Source organism: Zootoca vivipara, chromosome 3, assembly GCF_965207765.1.
Source record: "Zootoca vivipara chromosome 3, rZooViv2.hap1.1, whole genome shotgun sequence".
NCBI classification, from domain to species: domain Eukaryota; kingdom Metazoa; phylum Chordata; class Lepidosauria; order Squamata; family Lacertidae; genus Zootoca; species Zootoca vivipara.
In genome coordinates this window covers 87249652-87270060 of record NC_142586.1, presented here as the reverse complement: position 1 = coordinate 87270060, position 20409 = coordinate 87249652, and the positions used below count along the sequence as shown (strand labels likewise).

Genomic DNA, 20409 nt, shown 5'->3' with positions numbered 1-20409 from the left:
GCAAGCTAGGAAGTCTTAATGGGATCGTGAGTGACCCTAGATCATTTCTTGATGTGATCTCCTTTGCCTCCAGTGGAGTTCCACCTGTGCAATATTTGCTTCTAAGAGCCTTAGTAAGTCATCTTGGAGCGATATTGGCTAATTCCAGCTTGCAGAGGCATGACCTGGCTGAGTTAACAGTAGCTCCTGCCCCCTTTCCTCGGTAGGGCTGTCATCCAGATCACATTCCGGGAGCATGTAAGCTTATATGCACAGGAAACCTGGCCTGGTTGGAAGCAACCCAGCAGAACAACAAGCCGCAAGGAATTGGGTTAGAATGATAAAATGTGTTCACTGTAGAAGATCAAATGGCAGGCATGCTTTTTGCTGGCAGACATCATGGCTGCAAGATATGATGATGGTGATGATTAAATTTATTACCTGCCCTTCACCAGCGGGTTGCATAGGTGGTGGCAATTTAAAATGGTTAATTAAGGACAGGCAAAACAGCACAGTCACAGGAATAGGGTGGGCCCTGAAAACACACATCTCAGGAGTCAAAGGTAAAGTGGTACATCTTGAATGGCCACTTAAAGTTGTACAATGAAGAAGCCACACCTCTGTGGGGAGGGAATTCCACAACTTAGGGGCTGTCACAGAGATTCTCCTCTTCTGGGCCATCCACCTGAACTTCTGTGGGAGGTGGAACTATCAAGAAGGCCCTCTCCACTGGCCTTAACACCTGGGAGGGGCAGTAGGGAAGGAGATAGTCTTTCAGATGGTTGAAGGCCGTTTATACCAGGGATGGGGCATCTGTGTGGCACTCCAGATGTGGTTGGACTCCAACTCCCATTAGCCAATGATCAGGTATGGTGGGAGTTGAAGACCAGCAACACCTGGGGGACCACAGCCTCCCCATCGCTGCATGATCAAGGTACCATGCCACTGAATGCCAGCTGCTGGGGAATCCTTGGACTGATGCAGCAGAGCGCTTCTTAGGGAAACTCACATCTGCTGCAGGATAAAGGAGTTTTCTGCATATTGAGAGAAATGTGCCATATATCAAAATGTAATGTGTAGTGTGACTCAAAATCTCACATGCAATAATGTCTTTTCTTAATTCTCTTCTTTGCACTTTACAGTTGCAAATTGATTATGATGATGATTACAATCTTATGCACAAGGATGAACCTAACCCTATTACCATGTTGAGTATGAAACAAAGGCAGGCAGGCAGGGTTTAACCCTGTGTCCCAAGCACACATTTTCCCCGTTTATCTTGAAGCTGAAGCCTCTCCCTCCTCTCTTAACATCTTCAACCATAACACAGCCAAATCGCCACACCTACAGCAACACTAACAGTGTTACCATAGGCACAATTTGTTTTACTCTGCATCCCAACTGCCCACCTTTCCCATGTTGCCTCAACGCAATCCTGAATAAATATTAGATTAAACTACTGGTTATCCAGGTATTGTTGATAAGCCAAGGCCAGGAAGCTATTTGGAAAAATGGTTGTGCTAAGATAAGGACAGATAAGCCAAACTGACAATGTGAGAGACTCAAGAAATACATTGTTGGGGCAAGACTGGATTAGCAGAGAAGGCCTTGGGGAAAAGATCAGAGAGACTCCCCTTGGCTTCCTTGTCAGCTCCTGTCTCTACAAGGAGTAGAGGCTATTACTAACTAGGACTAGGACTGAATTAAGCGCTAGCCCTGAAGCTTGGATAGCAACACACAAAGCTGTCTTATATCGATCCATTCGAGTCCAGTATAATCTCCTCTGAATGAATCTTTCAAAGGTCTACAGCAGAGATCATTTTAGCTGGCAGTAGGGACGTGAGTGGCGCTGTGGTCTAAACCACTGAGCCTAGGGCTTGCCGATCGGAAGGTCAGCGGTTCGAATCCCTGCGACGGGGTGAGCTCCCATTGTTCGGTCCCAGCTCCTGCCAACCTAGCAGTTCGAAAGCACATCAAAGTGCAAGTAGATAAATAGGTACAACTCCGTCAGGAAGCGTTTCTGTGTGCTGCTCTGGTTTCGCTAGAAGCAGCTTAGTCATGCTAGCCACATGACCCAGAAAAACTGTGTGCGGACGTCGGCTCCCCCGGCCAGTAAAGCGGTATGAGCGCTGCAACCCCAGAGTCGTTTGCGACTGGACTTAACTGTCAGGGATCCCTTACCTTTACCTTTTACTAGGGTCTGACCTAAGATATTCTGCATGCAGACATAGAATCATGGAATTGTAGAATTGGAAGGGACCACGAGGGTCATCTAGTCCAGGCATCCCCAAACTTCGGCCCTCCAGATGTTTTGAACTACAATTCCCATCATCCCTGACCACTGGTCCTGTTAGCTAGGGATCATGGGAGTTGTAGGCCAAAACATCTGGAGGGCCACAGTTTGGGGATGCCTGCTATAGAACAATCCCTGCAACGCAGGAATCTTTTGCCCAATGTGGAGTTCGAACCCATGACCTTGAGATTGTTTGATGCTCTGCTGACTGAGCCATCTGGCTTACATGTGGCATATTACTGAACTGTGAGCTCTTCCCTATGGATATTGGATGGCTTTAAAAGAGGATTGGACAAATTCATGGAAGGTAAGGTTGATCAGTGGTTACAGCAAGCTCCTTTGAAGGCATGCTCTCAGAGGTTACTGCTGATCAGCTGATCAATGGTTACAGTGACCTCCTTTGACAGCTTTCAATCACCTGACACCATTGTGACATCTGGCGACTGACAAGCGGCACTGCTGCACACCTGTCAAAACTGGCCCAGTGGAGGTAGAGGAAATAAGGATCCAATTCCCCACTCTTGATATAGGGAGAGGCATTCCTTCAGATATTTGATCCACAAGCAGGTTAGAATTTTCTGCATCAACATCAGCACTTTGAACTGGGCTCAAAAACATATAAGCAACTAGCAAACGTGCCCCAGGATCAGGGCTATTTCGACCATACAACTTCTTAACAGCTGCATTCTGCAAGACTCGCCACTTCTGAACTGTCTCCAAAGGCAGCCCCACAAAGCATGCATTACAGAAACCCAGTATGGAGGTTACCAGTGCATGGGCTACTACCGGTATTGGTAGGCAATCTTTGTCCAAGAATGACCATAGCTGGTGCATGCCGGCAATGATGGCCTTGTTAAGCTGGTCAGATAAAACTAGTAATGGAAAGTTTTTAAAACAGAATAAAATAAACTTTTTTAAAGCCTCATGGAAATACATGGGAAAAGGTAGAGAGTGGAGGGAGAGAAACATTAGCTTCGAAAGTTTCCCCTCAGAATATGACATTGTAGAACAAGTAATGGGGATTAGGAAGAGCAGTCCTGACTGCTGGCTCTTCTTTTATTCTGTACTTCTTTGACTTGTGCCAAATCTGTAGAACAATTAGGCAAGAAACGTATTGTTATATGTGCTCACATTTTAATTGGGCCAGTTTCTGAAAAACAGCATATTAAGAGATACCCTGGCAAAGTTAGTAACAGAATAAGCAAATAACCTCTTGCAACATGAAATACATGGGTGCTGACGATGGAGAAATGCCCCAGCATGTGCTAACCTTGCTTTTAAGTTGGTTTATTAATGCTTTTATTGTATGGTTTTTAAAATATTTTTATTGCTGAAAACTGCTCTGATATATTTTTTTATGGTTTATAAAGAAATAAACAAATTATTATGTATACTGTATTGAAATCTTCCATATAAATTATTGCTAAGGAAACAGAGTTCAAATTCACAGGGGAGGATTTATCAATGCAAGCGTTACAAAATGTGGGCAGAACAGAGAAAGCATTCGTTTTGTTTCTTTTCAATGAAGGTGTTTTGCACCAGGTGCCTGCACAAGGGTTGTGTCTTAAAAAGGAGTGCACTGACAAAAATTATCCCAACCGTTTATGTGCTTTTCTTTCTGAACAGCAGAAGGAGATGCTGAGCTACCTTGAAAACTGATTCCAATTCTTTATACAAAACAAAACACCAATAACTTGGGTTGCCCACTGAGCTAGGTTCCTGCAGTAGTCAGCGACAGATGACTGAACAAGCGTAAGGAGTAAATTGCCTGCCAACGGTCACTTGAATTGGTTCTTCCTGTGTGGCATCAGCCATTCGGCGATGACTTCTCTTTGGAGGCATGATCATCCTGAAGCCAATTTCATTTCATCCCTCAACTGACTTCCCACAGTGGCTCATAGACTCATGTAATCTTTCCCCTCTTTCAGCATGAGACTTTGTCCATGCAGCAACAATATGAGCCACAGCACAGGAAAAGAACTGCATGTTCTCCAAATTACAAGCACAAGTGCTTTGAGGACAAATCAGGTCCTCCCTAACAAGAGGGCACATGTTGCGGTGCGACCGGGCAACCAGACCCTGTGTTGTGGGTGGGAACGTTTGGATGGCCACAGCACCCTATTGGAGGTCCCTCGATCATGGGTGCAATCAGACTAATGGGATGCCAGCTAAAACGATCGAGGGACCTCTAATTAAGCCCATGCACATGTCCCTGAGCTTCCTCTTTGGGGTTTGTGCATCGGAGCACCCGCCCACCTCTCCCTATATTTAGGGATTGCGCTTGACCTTGCTATGCCGCCGTGTGTCACCTGTCGTTGGGACAGGGGCACGGCAGGAATTTCCCCCACTTGGATGATTGGCTGGTGCCATTTGGGTTTCACCTGCCACTTAGCAAATCGTCACAACTTGTAAGGTTGCGGATAGGCTTTGGTTCAGGTGATAGGGGTGGCAGAACGCTCTAGCCATCCCTATTCGATGGGGATTCCGCTAAAGGAATCCACGGACTCATTGGTTGGTCAACCCTGTAAGGGGTTGTGCCCTGAGCCTGAGTCCAGGAGACATCTGGGTGGAGGACTAGCAGGACCCCTGCTTTCCACCGTCCCAGGTGTTCACCCGAGGCTGACCTATGGTTGGTGCCCAGGGTCAGTGCTAACTGCCACGGTGCAGGGAGCTAGTCGAACAAGAGCAACCGCTCACTTGATTGTAATCAATAAAGTTGTGGCCTAAATTCTGCCAAAAAATAAACCTAAAATTTGAGTCTTGTCTGGAATTTATTTTGGGGTGGTTAAAAGGTCTACACACGCAAGGCATGAGAATCAGCTTAGTGACCAGTTGCTTGGACTCATCTTCTGCAATGATTGCTTTCCTTTTTGGCCAGGCTGTAGTGTAAGGGGAGGCAGGCAGGGTGCAGGGAACAGGAAAGGTCATTACTAAATGAAATCCAAAGTCCTCCTTTGTTCCAGAGATTTAGAGCTTCTCTAGCTGTAAAAACTAGTTCAAACTTTCATCTGCAAAAACTGTATGATCTTTCAGGCTGTAGCAGCAGGTCAGGCTTCAGACATCCAGATTCCTGTACCCAGGGAAGCAAGCTGGAAGTCATATGATGAGTCATTGTGCAGAAGTGGATGCTGAATTAGATGGAGCTTTGGTCTGATCCAGCAAAGGCTTTCTTAGATGCAGTTCTATAATGGCTGGTTCTTCTACACAGTATATGAAAACACTTCCAATTATAGATGCACATGGCAAAAAAGATAAAGCATGGCTCAGGAGAAACCCAGGAACTCCAGGTGTCCACTTAACACAATCTTACAGAGATCATGCTCAAATGTAGCTTGTCAACTCCTCAAGGCAGAAGGCTGGCTACTCTGCAAAGCACCATGTACAGCAGGGGTAGCCAATGAAAGACCCTCCAGATGTGTTGAAGTCCCATCAGTCCCAGCTAGCACAGCCAATGGTCAGGAATGATGAGAATTGTAGCCCTACAACATCAAGCCTGGATAGCTCAGTTGGTTAGAGTCAGGTGCTGATAATGCCAAGGTCGTGCCTTCTGTCGGTTCCCTCATTGCAAGAAGCCAAGTTACAGGGAACCAGGCAGAGGGCCTTCTCGGTAGTGGCACCCGCCCTGTGGAACGCCCTCCCACCAGGTGTCAAAGAGAAAAACAACTACCAGACTTTTAGAAGACATCTGAAGGCAGCCCTGTTTAGAGAAGCTTTTAATGTTTAATAGATATTGTATTTTAATATTCTGTTGAAAGCCGCCCAGAGTGGCTGGGGAAACCCAGCCAGATGGGCGGGGTATAAATAATATATTATTATTATTATTTTATTCTTATTTTGAAGCTATACTTCCACATTATTTTTGTTCCACTGAAAGGGTATCTCGTGGACAAAACATTTTTTTATTCAGATCCTTCTTGATGCAATGATTGTTTCCTGTCTTTAATTAGCTGTCTTTGACCACAGGAAGTCCTCCCAACATCTCATCTGCCCATAACCTGGCAACCTTGCTACGGTGATGGTATGTGCTGAACTGACTGTGGGGACAGCCTCGCATATCAAAATGCAAAATGTGAGCTGGCAGGTACTGTAGTAGTGACTAAGACGTTACTAGTCATGTCTTCTGCCTATGTATCATATCAACAGATTTTGTGGTGCATGACTAAGATGTACTATCAACAGCAGCAGTTCATCTGAGAGGAAGCATTTGTCATATTTGGGGCTGAATTGCTGTTCCTTTCTCTTACAACTTTCTTAGAAGAATGGCTTTATGCCCAATGAACAGTCATGACTGGAGCTTCTTCATAGCTGCCAAGTTATCCCTTTTTTTTAAGGGAAATTCCCTTATGCTGAATAGGCTTCCTCGTGAGAAAAGGGAAAACTTGGCAGCTATGCTTCTTGAAAGTTTTGCCTGTTAAATATCTGTTTCATGTGCACCCATTCAAAGACACAAAAGCCCCGGCTGAGGGATAGTGGATGGACCGGCCCACCTGTTAGGCAGAGTGAGGCTGCTACCTCAGGCAGTAAGATCTGGAGTGTCATAAACAGGCAACAAATTGTTAGTAGCTATTACTACTACTATTTCTGTTATTACTACAGCCTGGGAGGTGATTGTGGGATTCTATGCATCCAGTGCCAAATTAACTTGCTCAATCTCAGACAGCAAAATGTCTTGGGCTGGCTCAATTATGAAGGCAGGGGGGAGAGAGAGAGAGGGAGGGAGGGAGAGGGAGAGAGAGAGGGAGGGAGGGAGAGGGAGAGAGAGAAGTTCATTGGAATGACCTACCCCCAATGGGTGGAATCCAATTGGTGCCCTTGCACTCATGTGGAACTTTTGCCCTTCTGTAGGCATGGCCAGTAGGCAGGGATCATAGGACTTGCTGTCCAATGACTTCTGAAGGAACACAGGTACCACTTTAGCTCATGGGGCTTTCTGCTGCACCGCCGCAGCACGATTTCTGTTCTCATCCTGAGGTAAAGTTCTTAACCAGAGGTACTATTTCTGGGTTAGCGGAGTTTGTAGCCTGAAGCATTTGTAACCCGAGGTACCACTGTACTGTGAACAAGGGCCATAGTAAGGTATTTAGTCTCACAGCATTTTTTTTCAACCATTGTGATAAGCAGCATTGGACTATTTCTGGAAAAGGAAGACGCAGGAAGATTAATTAGCTTTTTCAGGGCAGTTCTGTGAGTAGCCTTAGAGTCCTGCTGACAGGAATGGAAGAATATTGCTTATGAATAAGGACCTAATTATCTCCTCCCATTGTGAAGGTGCTCTCACTCAGTACTCTTCCTGCCAAATCAGCCGCTTTCTTTAAAAAAAAAAAAACCAAGCCTACTTTTCATCAATATGTGTGGAAACTGTCCAAGGGTAGGGCAGAGGTACCTCTGGCTTTTGTACCTTATTTTGCTGATCAAAGGCACAATCTCTAGTATAGCTCTTGCCTCCATCTGTCTACCACTCTAGGAACAATACAGCACATATCTATGTATAATAGGAGGCACAATAACATGGGTTCATCCATATCAGTTAATTAATTACAAGGTAGCTTCAGCCACTTACATTCTCTGGCAGTCACAGGAAGTTAATAGGACAACCTCTCAAGGTTTATAGCAATGTTCCAGACAATCAAGATAACAATGGGACACCCAGGAAAGTTTTTGCTAAGTGAGTTTCCAATGGAGGTAAGAACACAAAATAACATTAAAAAAAAGTGAATCTGTTTATTCACATGTATTTATTTAAACATTTATAAGCTACCTTTCTGAGCTGAGTTGACCCAAGGGGGCAAACAAAATGCAAGCATAAAAATATACTGCATTTGTAACAAAGCTGAATAAGTTCAAAATAAACAACCCTGGTGCATCAAAATATACTTCCACCACTTTGAAAAATCAGTTCCAGAGCCAAAACAGTGAAACATTGGTACTAAAGAATCAATAATACACTTTAAGGACCCACGAGTCTTGTGGTATCCAAGATTTTTTAACAGCATAAACAAGAGGTGGACAACATCTGCAGATGTTTTTGGACTATAATTAGCATCAGACCCAGCCTGAATGGCCAATGGGCAGGAATGATAGGAGTAGTAATCCAACAATCTCCCACCTTGTTGATGGTTTCTATTGATGGGTTAATGACTGGTCATGTCAGCCTTTGTTTCTTAATGGCTTATTATCCCCAGTCAGCTATGTCAAGGTGGGCTAACTTTGGCTTTTTTTGCACAATAGCTTTTTGGGTGTGATCACCCACTCGCCCCCGGCCGGACACCGCCACCGAGCCCAAGCCGCCCGGAAATTTGCTTTAAGAGGTAAAAATTGCCCTGGGTGGGTATGCAGGCCCCCCAATAAAGGATTGTCCTAAACTTAACCCAACAGTGTTTGGCACTGTTTTAACCAAAGCTTGAATAATTACAGTATTCTACTAATTCCAGAAATTATTGGTGCCCCTGCACCCAAAACTCAGGGGTTCTTAATGCATTATTAAAATGTGACACCAGAGGGCGCTGCAGAGCACCCAGCAACAGGCAGCAGGGAGACAGAAAGAAACCAAGGTAAAAATGGTTAACTTCAGCTTTTGAAAAGAGATGTCTTGTATAAAACTTGAAAAACACAAAAGTTGAAGCTGCTACGTTTATTTTAAATCACAAGAATAAGTAACAATCCTTCTCAAATACAAAAGAAAATGCTTTAGCACACAAATCATTCTGAATAATAATAATAATAATTTATTATTTGCACCCCGCCCATCCGGCTGGGTTTCCCCAGCCACTCTGGGCGGCTTCCGAGAAACATTTAAAATACATTAACATGTCACAGATTAAAAACTTCCCTGAACAGGGCTGCCTTCAAATGTCTTCTGAATGTCAGGTAGATATTTATCTCTTCGACATCTGATGGGAGGGCGATCCACAGGGTGGAAGGATCGCCTGAGATGTGATGTTAAAATTCAAGTCTCTTAAAAGTCCTGATGCTTGGGCATGTCCAATGGATCTTGTTGCCAAGACAACTAGTCTCTTTTGCAGCATTGCTGAGTGTATGCATTCTTTAAAAAACAAGTTTGAGCTTTGAGATACTGTACTGCGTACAGTATCAAACCTATCAAACCTATCCATTCTGAAGATCAAACCTATCCATTCTTAAGGAAATCAGCCCTGAGTGCTCACTGGAAGGACAGATTGTGAAGCTGAGGCTCCAATACTTCGAAGCTACAAACATGAGTTTGACCAAATTGCGGGAGGCAGTGGAAGACAGGAGTGCCTGGCGTGCTCTGGTCCATGGGGTCACGAAGAGTCGGACATGACTAAACGACTAAACAACAACTGTGTTCAGAATATACAGTAAAAGTAAAACATTATCAGGAATTTGTAAGGTATAGCAAAAGCTAATCTGTATAAAACTGTGTCCACCATAGCTGCCAAGTTATCCCTTTTTTAAAGGGATTTTCCCTTATGCTGAATAGGCTTCCTCGCGAGAAAAGGGAAAACTTGGCAGCTATGGTGTCCACCAAAGGTCAGTGCTGTTTCTTTTTAAGGTCTGTGCCCTTATAATAATAGCACTGGCCTTGCCCATGACTATATGTGAAATTAAGATATATATATTTGCACCTCCTTGCATCACTTTACAGTAGTTTACACAGGATTGGTTTGCCATTTTTTGGCCTTCAGAGCACAAAAAATACAAAAATGAAGCTGGTGGTGATCGCAGCCATAAAGGCAGCTTTAAAGACCCATTTCCAAGGCGGAGTCTGAGCCAAGCGCTGCTATTATCAGGTTACACTTAAGTCAAGATTCTGAGGCAAATAAATGACCAGTACCTGGGATCAGCAAAAGCAAAACCAATCACCCCAAACCAAGCCACATTAAAGCGCCGGCGGCCTGTTACGCGTCGCCAACAGAGACCAAATAAAGGCATTAAGCTTCTCGGCGCCTGCCTCTTTAAGGAGGCCCCGCCCCTCTCCCGCTTTGCGCCCCGCCCCACATTGGCGTCCGTGCGCCGCGGCAAGGAGGAGAGCGGGGAGGCGCGGCACGTGCCAGGAGGGGCGTGGCCACCAGCCAGCATGGCGGCGGAGGCGAGGCGCCGTTGGGATGGGGCGTGGCTTCGAGCGGGGAAGAGGCGGAGCCGGGGGCGGGGGAGGAGGAGAAGGGCCGGAGAGTGAGTCTCACCTAGCCAGCTGAGTTGAGAAAGAGAAAGAGAGAGAGGCCGGCGCTGTTTAAGCAGCGGCAGGGGAAGGAGACGCCACCCCCCCCTCGGTCGGTCAGTTGGTTGAGGCCGTCGCGTGGCCAGTCAGTCGCTGCGTCCGCCCGCAGGTAACGGCTGTTGCTCGCGGCGGGCTCGCTGGGGGGGGGGGAGAAGGAGGAGGTCGGGGAGGCGGGTCGCTGAGGAGGTGGGGGCTGCCTGGCTGCCCCCCTCCCGTCTCCCCCCCACCCGCTGCCTCGGCGAAGAGGGGTCGCCAGCTCCTTGTGCGTGTTGGTGTGGTGTTTTCCTGCGTGTTTTCTTAACCCACGCGCAAAACGCTCCCCCCCGTTTTTTCCTCCTCCTTTCTTCGCTTGAGGAATAAACAATAACAGCCTCCCCTCCCCCCAAAACCAGACCCCTCCTTCGCGTTGTCACAATAACGCCCTCGCCTTCCCCCCCCCCGTCCCTTTGCATCATCCCGCGGCGGGCGCCCCCACCCCATCCTCCTCCACATCCTCGAGCGCAATAACAAGCCCTCCTGCTGGAGCTTGGGCGGCCCAGCCTCCTCCTCCTCCGCTAGCCCTGTCCCTCCCCGAGAGCGCAAAAGGCGACGTCGGCCGCAACAACAACGACAACAACACAACGCCCTTTGTGCAGCCTCAGCCGGGTAGAAACTGTAAGCTCTTTTTCTCTCTCTCTCTCTCTCTCTCTCTCTCTCTCTCTCTCTCTCTCTCTCTCTCTCTCTCTCTCTCTCTCTCTCTCTCTCTCTCTCTCTCTCTTTTCCTCCCGCCACCAATGGATCTCTAACATCAACGAAAAACAGTGACGGGTCCTGTCGCGCTTTGAAGGCTTGCCGATTTTATTGGGGGCCTTGTTCCGCTGCTGTTATTGTCTTGTAGTGGCTTACGTAGCTGTTGCATGACTAGCAAGTTCTTTGTCGTGTTAAAAAGTCTGCTTTCTTTGTTTTCTTCTCCCCACCCCTTTCTTTACCTTCTTGGGAAGCTGCTTTTCGTGGTCTGGACGGCTGAGTCTGTTTGAGATGTTCACAAATAGATCAATTACTGCAGCTTCACAAACTTAACAACTGTAAATTACATATGTTGGAAAACAGGTCAGGCTCTACTTCCGGTCTTTTCCTGGTTTGCTTCTTTCCCCTACCCTGGCTACATTATTCTGTGATTCAAAACAGGCCAGGGCCAATACCTTTTTTTGCCTTAAACAGATATGGAATGCCACCTTGCTTTTCAATTCCAGGAGGACACCTGCTCAGAATTATTAGTGCCCCCGTCACTTCGTTGTTCCAAATGCTCTAATTTTGGATTAGTATGGTCACTTCCTTGATTTATAATCCTGTAAGCAGCCTCAGCGCTCTTCCCATAATTTACAAATGCATGAGATCAGTATTTCCCAGAGCAGAGTGTTGATAGGAAGATTTTTTGTGAGGGAGGAGACTGTTGATTTGCTTTTCTGACTGTGTGGTACCAGTGACTTGGGGCCCACAGGTCTCCTTTGTCAGCTGTTTCCTCTTATTTGTTGTCAAATCGCCTGTGCTTCTGGGAAAGTCTCATTCTCAAACCAGACATGGGCAGAACCTTTGCTGATTGGATGCTGTAGGCCATGTGACCAGAATCAGGGTGCGCTCCCTTCCTCCACCACCTTTGTGTGTAATTACTGTTTTGGATAATAAGAGCAGGACTGTATGTTCTGGGTCTTCTGGGGGAGGCGGCAGAAACACACTCCTCTTGCGGTGCTCTGCAGTGGCTGTTGAGAGAGGAGGATCCTGCTGCAGTGAGGGTGCTGCTGCTGCTATTACTGCTCTGTCTACCAAATAGAGCAGCTGCCCAAGTGATTAAAACACTATCAGAGTGGAACAGGCTCTGCTTCCCTTCCCTTCTAATGTTTTAGTTCTTTATCCCCAAGTATGGTTGTATATGACTAATGAATTCTGCATTCTGTATAAGGGGTGGAATTTTTTTATTTAACCGTTGAAGAGTGATTTCATTCTTTTTCAGATCCTAACTCCCCTTCCTGGTGATGTATCACCTTCTAAAATGTCTTAAGGCTCACCATAATTATGGATATTTAGGGGCTATATTTTATATATATTACATTGAGCTCAAATTTAAAAAATTGAAGTGTATCTGAAGAAGTGTGCATGCACACGAAAGCTCATACCTATGACAAACTTGACCAAACTGCGGGAGGCAGTGGAAGACAGGAGTGCCTGGCGTACTCTGGTCCATGGGGTCATGAAGAGTCGGACACGACTAAACGACTAAACAACAATGACAAACTTAGTTGGTCTCTAAGGTGCTGCTGGAAGGAATTTTTTAATTTTGTTTCGACTACGTCAGACCAACACCCAGAGCCGCCCAGAGTGGCTGGGGAAACCCAGCCAGATGGGCGGGGTATAAATAATATATTATTATTATTATTATTATTATTATTATTATTATTATTATTATTATAACACGGCTACCTACCAGTTACTTAAAATATTAATTTAGGGTGTAGTGTTGATAACATTTAGTACTCAACATCTCACTGAAATCAGTGGCTGGCTCAAACAGAGTATACCTCATGTTGTTCAGTTTACTGAACATTTTGCAAACATACTGAAAGCATCATATAAAGTTAAGTAATAGTAAAGTGTTTGAAGCACTTAATTTTGATTCACCTTACAGAGAATCAAAGACAGGTATGTCGTGAGGTAGTGGAAGGAGTGAAATATGAATCATGATGTTAAAAAATTATTTTGAATCTCCTTCATATACACCTGCGTTTGGGGAGTTTTAGTGACAATGGGTAGAGAAGGCAGAGTAACAGAAGCCAGGTTATTGTAGTGGATGTTCTCAAACTTCCAAGCAATAGTTAAGTAACTTACTACACCAGTACTCTGGACTCCTAAAAATGGCCATAGAAGGGTGGGTAGCAGTATTAGATTGTTTTCAGTGTTAGAAATTCAGATATATTAGCTAGATGCCAAATGGCTCCTTAAACTAAGGTTACAGTCACCAAAATGGAATGTCTAGTTGCCATTTTGGGGGTATTGGTGTGTGAAAACAGTCCAGATCCAATGATCCCCAGGCATGTACGGTACCTCCAGATGGTGAAGATTGTCATGCGCCACCGTGGCACCCAGGTATCTTCACTTGGTTGCAAGAGGTCGATAGCCAGGTTCAAAATGCACCAGGGTAATTTTGAACACTTGATTGTTCTATTCAGGGGAGTGCCTTTGCCATTAGTAAGATGGCTGGGTTTGGATTCTCTAATGTTCTGGGACAATGCATTAGGCTTCTTGAATGGAAAAATGCCTTAATTAGGCTTGCTGCATTTTCTAGCCATCTAATGTCTTCTCTGACTGTCTGTGGCTTCCCAGGATCTTGGGCAGAGCAGAGAGGTATTTCCCAGCATTGTTACCTAAGGTTCCTTTACCTAGATTTGCCTTCTAGCATGTTTAGATCTTTGCTTTCTAATCTGAATAAGTTATGTGCCTTTAAACTTTGCACCAGCTCATTTGAAAGTGGTGCCAGATTTATAATATAACTATCAGCATGGGGGGATAGGCTGTAAACTAGCCTTTCAATTGAGCACAATAATTACATGTAGTCAATGTTTAAACCTATTCAAGTAGTGGTAGGAATTACCTTATGGCAGTAAAGAAGAAGTAGAAGAGTTTGGATTTGATATCTTGCTTTATCACTACCAAAAGGAGTCTCAAAGCGGCTAACTATCTCCTTTCCCTTCCTCCCCCACAACAAACACTCTGTGAGGTGAGTGAGGCTGAGAGACTTCAGAGAAGTGTGACTAGCCCAAGGTCACCCAGCAGCTGCATGTGGAGGAGCGGAGACGCGAACCCTATTCACCAGATTATGAGTCTACCGCTCTTAACCACTACACCAGTTAGAATGAGTGGTGGCACCAGTTTCAAGAATAACTTAAGTACTTTAACCCTTTTTAATTCATGGAAAAAAGGATCTATATAAAAGGAAGAGAATGTTGAAAAGTTTAATGATTGGTTGTCCTAAGGCTATTATTTTCTAAATTGAGTCCCTAACATGAATACTCAGATCTTTGTGCTCGAATAGTTCATTTTAATAATAGGTTGTTTATCCAAATCCTACATATAGCTCACACAAGAACAGAAGTGACAATATAAAACAAAAGGAAAGTCACAGTGCATTTGGATTTCTCTTCTCTCTAGTGTTCTCTCTTTTCTTTTATTGCCCCCCCCCCAATCACTTCTACTGGGTGGGTTTTGATGGGTTTTTGTTGTGAGCCATTAGACGTATTTGTTGTTTTATAATATCCATTCAGGATGTAAGGTTATAAGTTTATAGGTACCCCATCCCTGGCTATAGTTGATATGTTGGTCAGACAAGTTTGCTTTCACATAAATTCTTGCTTATTAACTAGTTTCTCATAAACTTTCAGGCTTGGTTTTTTAAAAAATTGATAAACCCTTTTTAGAAGACATCTGAAGGCAGCCCTGTTTAGGGTGGTTTTTAATGATTAATGCTGTATTGTGTTTCTAATATTCAGTTGGGACCCGCCCAGAGTGGTTGGGGAAACCCAGCCACATGGGCAGGGTATAAAATATTATTATTATTATTATTATTATTATTATTGAACTAGGACAGCACTGGGAATATTTGACTTCCCTAATGTACAGTTGAAACTCAGAAAATTAGAATATCGTCGAAAAGTGCATTTATTTCAGTAATGCAACTTATTATTTTTTATTTTTCTTTGAATTTTTACAAATGCTTTCTTTTGGAAATTCCACAGTAATAAAACAAATAGTTACAATAAAAAATAAAAATAAACATCGCTATTACATTTAATTAATTACATTCCATTTATAATTGACCCGCCTCATGACAAATAATTACACTTACAACAAATAAAGGCTTGATATAATGTTGCTTTGCATGTCATGCATCTATCTCATATATTGGTTTCACCTTTTAAGTTGCATTACTGAAATAACTGCACTTTTCGACGATATTCTAATTTTCTGAGTTTCACCTGTGACAGCTTCTGTTCTTAAGAGTATTTTTCATGGTATACTTGAGCTTCTTAAGCTGCAGGATAATGGATCATATCCAGTGTTAGTCATACGCAGGAGCAGATTCAGCTGGTTCCTCCCACCATTCCTCTGCATCCAACTAGTCCTTGACAACTTGATACCAGGAATTAAACTTGGGACTTTGCATGCAGACATGTTCTATATCAGGCATCCCCAAACTTTGGCCCTTCAGATTTTTTGGACTACAATTCCCACTTTCCCCGACCACTGGTCATGTTAGCTAGGGATCATGGGAGCTGTAGGCCAAAACATCTGGAGGGCTGCAGTTTGGGGATGCCTGTTCTATATCATTAAGACATAGCCCTTTTCCCAGCTACTCTTTCTCCTTGGGCCCATCCATAGTCTTCTTTCAGCATCTCTGTTTGCTGTACTTGGCACAGAACCTATGGGGCAAACTAGATATTTAAAGAATTTTTACCCTGCTCTTCAGTTAAAAAGGTTCCCAGAGTAGCTTGCAAAGTTCAGTAATAAAATAGTCCTCTGTCCTCAGGCTTACAATCTAAAAGGCAAGAAGGAAAAAGGATTGAAAGGGAAGAAGAAAAAGCAAATGGACATTAGTTCTTAGAGTTCTTGAAATGATAAACTAGAATGCAAATGGTTTAAGGCAAGGAGGGGCCAAAAGTTGCAGGCCTCTCAACAGAGATAATGGAGAAGCCCTTTGGTCCCATTTCTTCCTTGGCTATAGCCAGTCACATGTGACAATATTCTGACTCCTTGTCAAAGCAAAGCAATTTTGGTTGCTGCAAGTTTCAGCAGAGGATTAGCTGGGATAAGGGGCTGCTGCACAAAATTGATTTTGCTCCCCACTGCTATTCTATCAGGGGTGTGTGTGCGTGTGTGTGTGTGTGTGTGTAGAGGAGAATACACAGATTCTGTATTCTAAATGTAGCGCTGCTGGATATTTACTCAACAGCTCTTACTGGAAATCTCTAACATAAAAACATGTATTCCATCCCAAGCTTTTTTCAAAGGTGCTATGACATAAGTTGGTGACATTTTCAGCTTTGATCTTTCTCTCTTCTTTTAGGGCTGTAGCATTCTTTAAAAATGGGCCGGATTTTCTTGGATCATATTGGTGGTACTCGCCTGTTTTCCTGTGCAAATTGTGACACAATCTTGACCAACCGCTCAGAACTCATATCTACTCGTTTCACAGGGGCTACTGGTCGAGCCTTCCTATTTAACAAGGTTAGTTAAAGAGACCTGCAACTCCTTAAGTGCCACCACACTCTGTTCCTGCCGTGCCTGTTATGGTGAAACAGAATTGCACGCTGGAGAACAATGTGATGTTAACAGTGACTGAGGTGGTAGACTGCATGCTAAGTGGTTAACAAAATGTGTAGCTGGACTTTTCTGGAATAAAGTCAGCCCTCAGTTCCAGATTTGAAATGGGAAAGTAATAAATGGTGAAGCACTGGAAACAAGAAAGTAAGCAAAGCCAACTTGTGAAATACTCTATCACAGGAGTCCCCAAACTAAGGCCCGGGGGCCGGATGTGGCCCAATCACCTTCTAAATCAGGCCCGCGGACGGTCATGTTTTTACATGAGTAAAATGTGTATTTTTATTTAAAATGCATCTCTGGGTTATTTGTGGGGCCTGTCTGGTGTTTTTACATGAGTAGAATATGTCCTTTATTTAAAAAGCATCTCTGGGTTATTTGTGGGGCAGAGGAATTAGTTCATATATTTTTTCAAAATATAGTCTGGCCCCCCACAAGGTCTGAGGGACAGTGGACCGGCCCCCTGCCAAAAAAGTTTGCTGACCCCTGCTCTATCATCATCTGAAAATCAAAGCCACATTTATAGGGAACCAACTGGTGAGAGGGATTTTCAGAGGCCTATAAGCCATAGTTCATTATAAAACACTAGGCAACTGTATTAAATTAATTAATTAATATAATATACTGAGTGTTGTCTACTTTTTTTCTTTGTAGAGCTCCTTTCAAATTTCCCCAAAATCCGTGGTTTGCTGTATTAGGCTGGGGCAGTTTTAAAACCTGGCACTGTCAGCTTTGGCAGCAGGTGTACTGGTCTGGATGCAGCCAGAGTGCTCCATGAAGGTCATTACTGTTAATGTGTCCCTGCAGTTAGAGATGAAGGCTCTGTAGACTAACTACATCTTAAATTCTTTCTATCCCTTTTATCTGCCACAGGTAGTAAATCTGCAGTACAGTGAAGTCCAGGATCGGGTCATGCTCACTGGACGCCACATGGTTCGTGATGTGAGCTGCAAGAACTGCAACAGCAAGCTAGGCTGGATCTATGAATTTGCCACTGAAGACAGCCAGCGGTATAAGGAGGGCCGTGTTATCTTGGAAAGAGCTCTAGTCCGAGAGAGTGAGGGGTTTGAGGAGCATGTTCCATCTGATAACTCATGAATGAACATCTCAGTTGTCTCCAGGCTTTCTCTGTTGAAACTTTAAAAAGAGAAAAACCAACAACAAAAAATCAACTTACATACACTGTCACCTTAGCATCAGCGTTGGATTCATGAACCAGAGAATGGGAAAGATTGTGAGAGAATTTCAGACGGAACTTTCCTTTATTTCTTTCTCCTTTTTTATCCCTTTCAGTTCATAGGGAATGTTGAATGGATGCTGTAACTTTGCTTTTTCTCTTAAAGTCTCAGATATGTAAGCATTTGAAGTTACAAATCCTCTGAAAGCAATTTGGAATATTTCTTTCATTTGAGAGAATACAGTTGGATTTTAGTTTGTAAAACCTGTTACATCAAAAGGAAAATTTTAAGTGTAGCAATCTTTTAATTTATTTCAATTTTTTTGTCCTTCGTTTTAATTCGATTTTAGCCAGACTTTTCACCTGATCTACTGGCTTAAAAGGTCCGAATTTATGATGAGTGCTAAAGGTTCAGTGTTTAGTCCAGTTTGTGCTGGCCGTTGATTCATATTCTTGTTGGGGTTCATTGGTAGTACAGAGCCTGTGCTTGTCTGTACCTTATTTTTTTTTGTAACCCAATTTTTTTTCTCATTCCTCATTTATCTAAGCACCCCTTCCACCATAGGGCTGGTGTTGACTTTTTTTTAACAGGGCAAAACTGCTTGTCTTCTCAGTTTCCTGATGTAACTTACACAATTATATAGACAAATGGCTGTCCAGTCTTGTGTTGCTTCAGAACTATGTAGGTAGTGATGGTGGGACTTGAGCAGTTGCTGCAGCATTTTTTGTTTGTTTGTTTGTTTGTTTGTTTGTTTCTTGGCTGATTTCTTTAAATAGAAAAGTTGCAACTCCTAATCTTAGAATTCCCCTCCTTTTTTATCCATAGCTTTGCATTAGAAACCTAACTATAAGGAAGAAGGGCATGCCAGCATGTACAGCCATGCATACTACTAGGCATCTGATCTAAATCTGTTTAAATGGCTAACAACTTGTCTTCAACTGCTGCTTCTGATATCAAAGCTCTTACTCTTAGTTGCATCTTTCCATTGTGGTGCTGTACCTTTACTGGTTTCACCAGCAGAAGTTCATCTGGCTGTACTTGGTCACATGTTATCTGGTGCTTCCTGTAGCAGTTACTTGTTTTGCAATACTGGATCTTGCTCACCCCAAAAACCCTTCTGTAGACTCTTTACTCAGGGGTGCCCAAATGTTGCTGCCAGCATGGCCTGCCAAGCTAAATTTCTTGGAATTCCAAGACCTGCATCTTAAAAATATTAATCACAATTTTGTACTCTCCTTGTCAGTACCAGTTATTTCCTAGACAAGGTATTTGCCTTACTGTAATTGATCCTCAGCAATCAGATAGCACCTGTTAAGTTCTGCCACTGAGCAAGGAATGCAAATAAAGCATCCATATATTTGGAGGATCAGTGGTCCTCGGTCCTAACCACACTTGCACAGGCTGGGGCGAGGGGTTGCCTTTGCAAGTGCCTTTAGGAATACTGTTCCATGAGCCATGCCTCCCATATATAACTTGCAGACTGGATGAGGATTTGTATCTTGCACTCCACATGTGGCATTCTGGCCATTGAGCTGTAGTTTGGGCACCCCTCTTAGCTTGATAAGTATCTCTAATATGCAACTTAGAGGGGCAACATGTAGATTTGTGTACTGGAGCTAAGTCAAATCAGGATACTTAAACAATAGTGTACTTGTGCCTCAGATGAGTAAACTTTACTATTGACTTCAGTAGTTCCCGATTATTTTAGTAACTTAACTGGCAACTTGTGATTGGCAGTCCATGATGTACTCTACATGTATTTTTGATGTTGCAGTACAATAAAGTATGTTTTGTCCTGCATGGTCTCCAGCTCTATGCTTCACTGGCAAGAACACTTCTTGAGACTTTTGTTGTTGTTGTTGCTTGTTTTAAATATACAAATGTAAGGAAGGAATGGCAGATTTACAGTGGAAGGAGATAACTGTTGTATATTGCAACACTGCCTGGTTGGAACAGTCTGCCTGGCTCCCTGTAATGGAGTCTCTTTTTGGTCTCTCCAGGCCAAAATAAAACCTTCCTTCTCAGGTGTGGGCTACCACAGCAAAAATTCTTTTGTTTTTAAAGGGTGTGTCATTACAAGTAGGTAAAGCAACATGACTTGCTGTTTTCAATGGACTAGGGTGCATAGCAGATTCATTTCTATTTAGACAGTACATACCTATTTGACTACAAACACGCATCTGTTAAAGTTGTCCACCTTCCACTCCTCCTCAGAATCTGATGCATAGCTGCCAAGTTTTCCCTTTTCTCGCGAGGAAGCCTATTCAGCATAAGGGAAAATCCCTTTTAAAAAGGGATAACTTGGCAGCTATGATCTGATGCTGTAGGATGATCAGCTGTTCTCTGGCAATTTGGTTCCTTATAATAAAATTTCTTACTTCAGATTGCCATAGCTTTCTAGAACCATATTCAAC

General features: G+C 43.7%; 1 protein-coding gene across 3 annotated transcripts; it reads left to right on the top strand.

The window, feature by feature from the left end:
- The first annotated feature begins 10440 nt into the window (after positions 1–10440).
- On the top strand, positions 10441–19793 carry YPEL5 (yippee like 5). 3 transcript variants are annotated; one of them, XM_060272959.2, is made up of 4 exons: positions 10441–10578; positions 14221–14389; positions 16564–16724; positions 17691–19793. In XM_060272959.2, exons 3-4 carry the CDS (start codon positions 16584–16586, stop codon positions 17913–17915), a joined length of 366 nt encoding a protein of 121 aa, XP_060128942.1. In that variant the 5' UTR covers positions 10441–10578; positions 14221–14389; positions 16564–16583; the 3' UTR covers positions 17916–19793. The 3 variants fall into 3 exon arrangements, with proteins under 3 accessions (XP_060128942.1, XP_034967378.1, XP_088522739.1); XM_035111487.3 differs by lacking the exon at positions 14221–14389; XM_088666613.1 differs by lacking the exons at positions 10441–10578; positions 14221–14389 and adding an exon at positions 10956–11123.
- Positions 19794–20409: the final 616 nt, after the last annotated feature.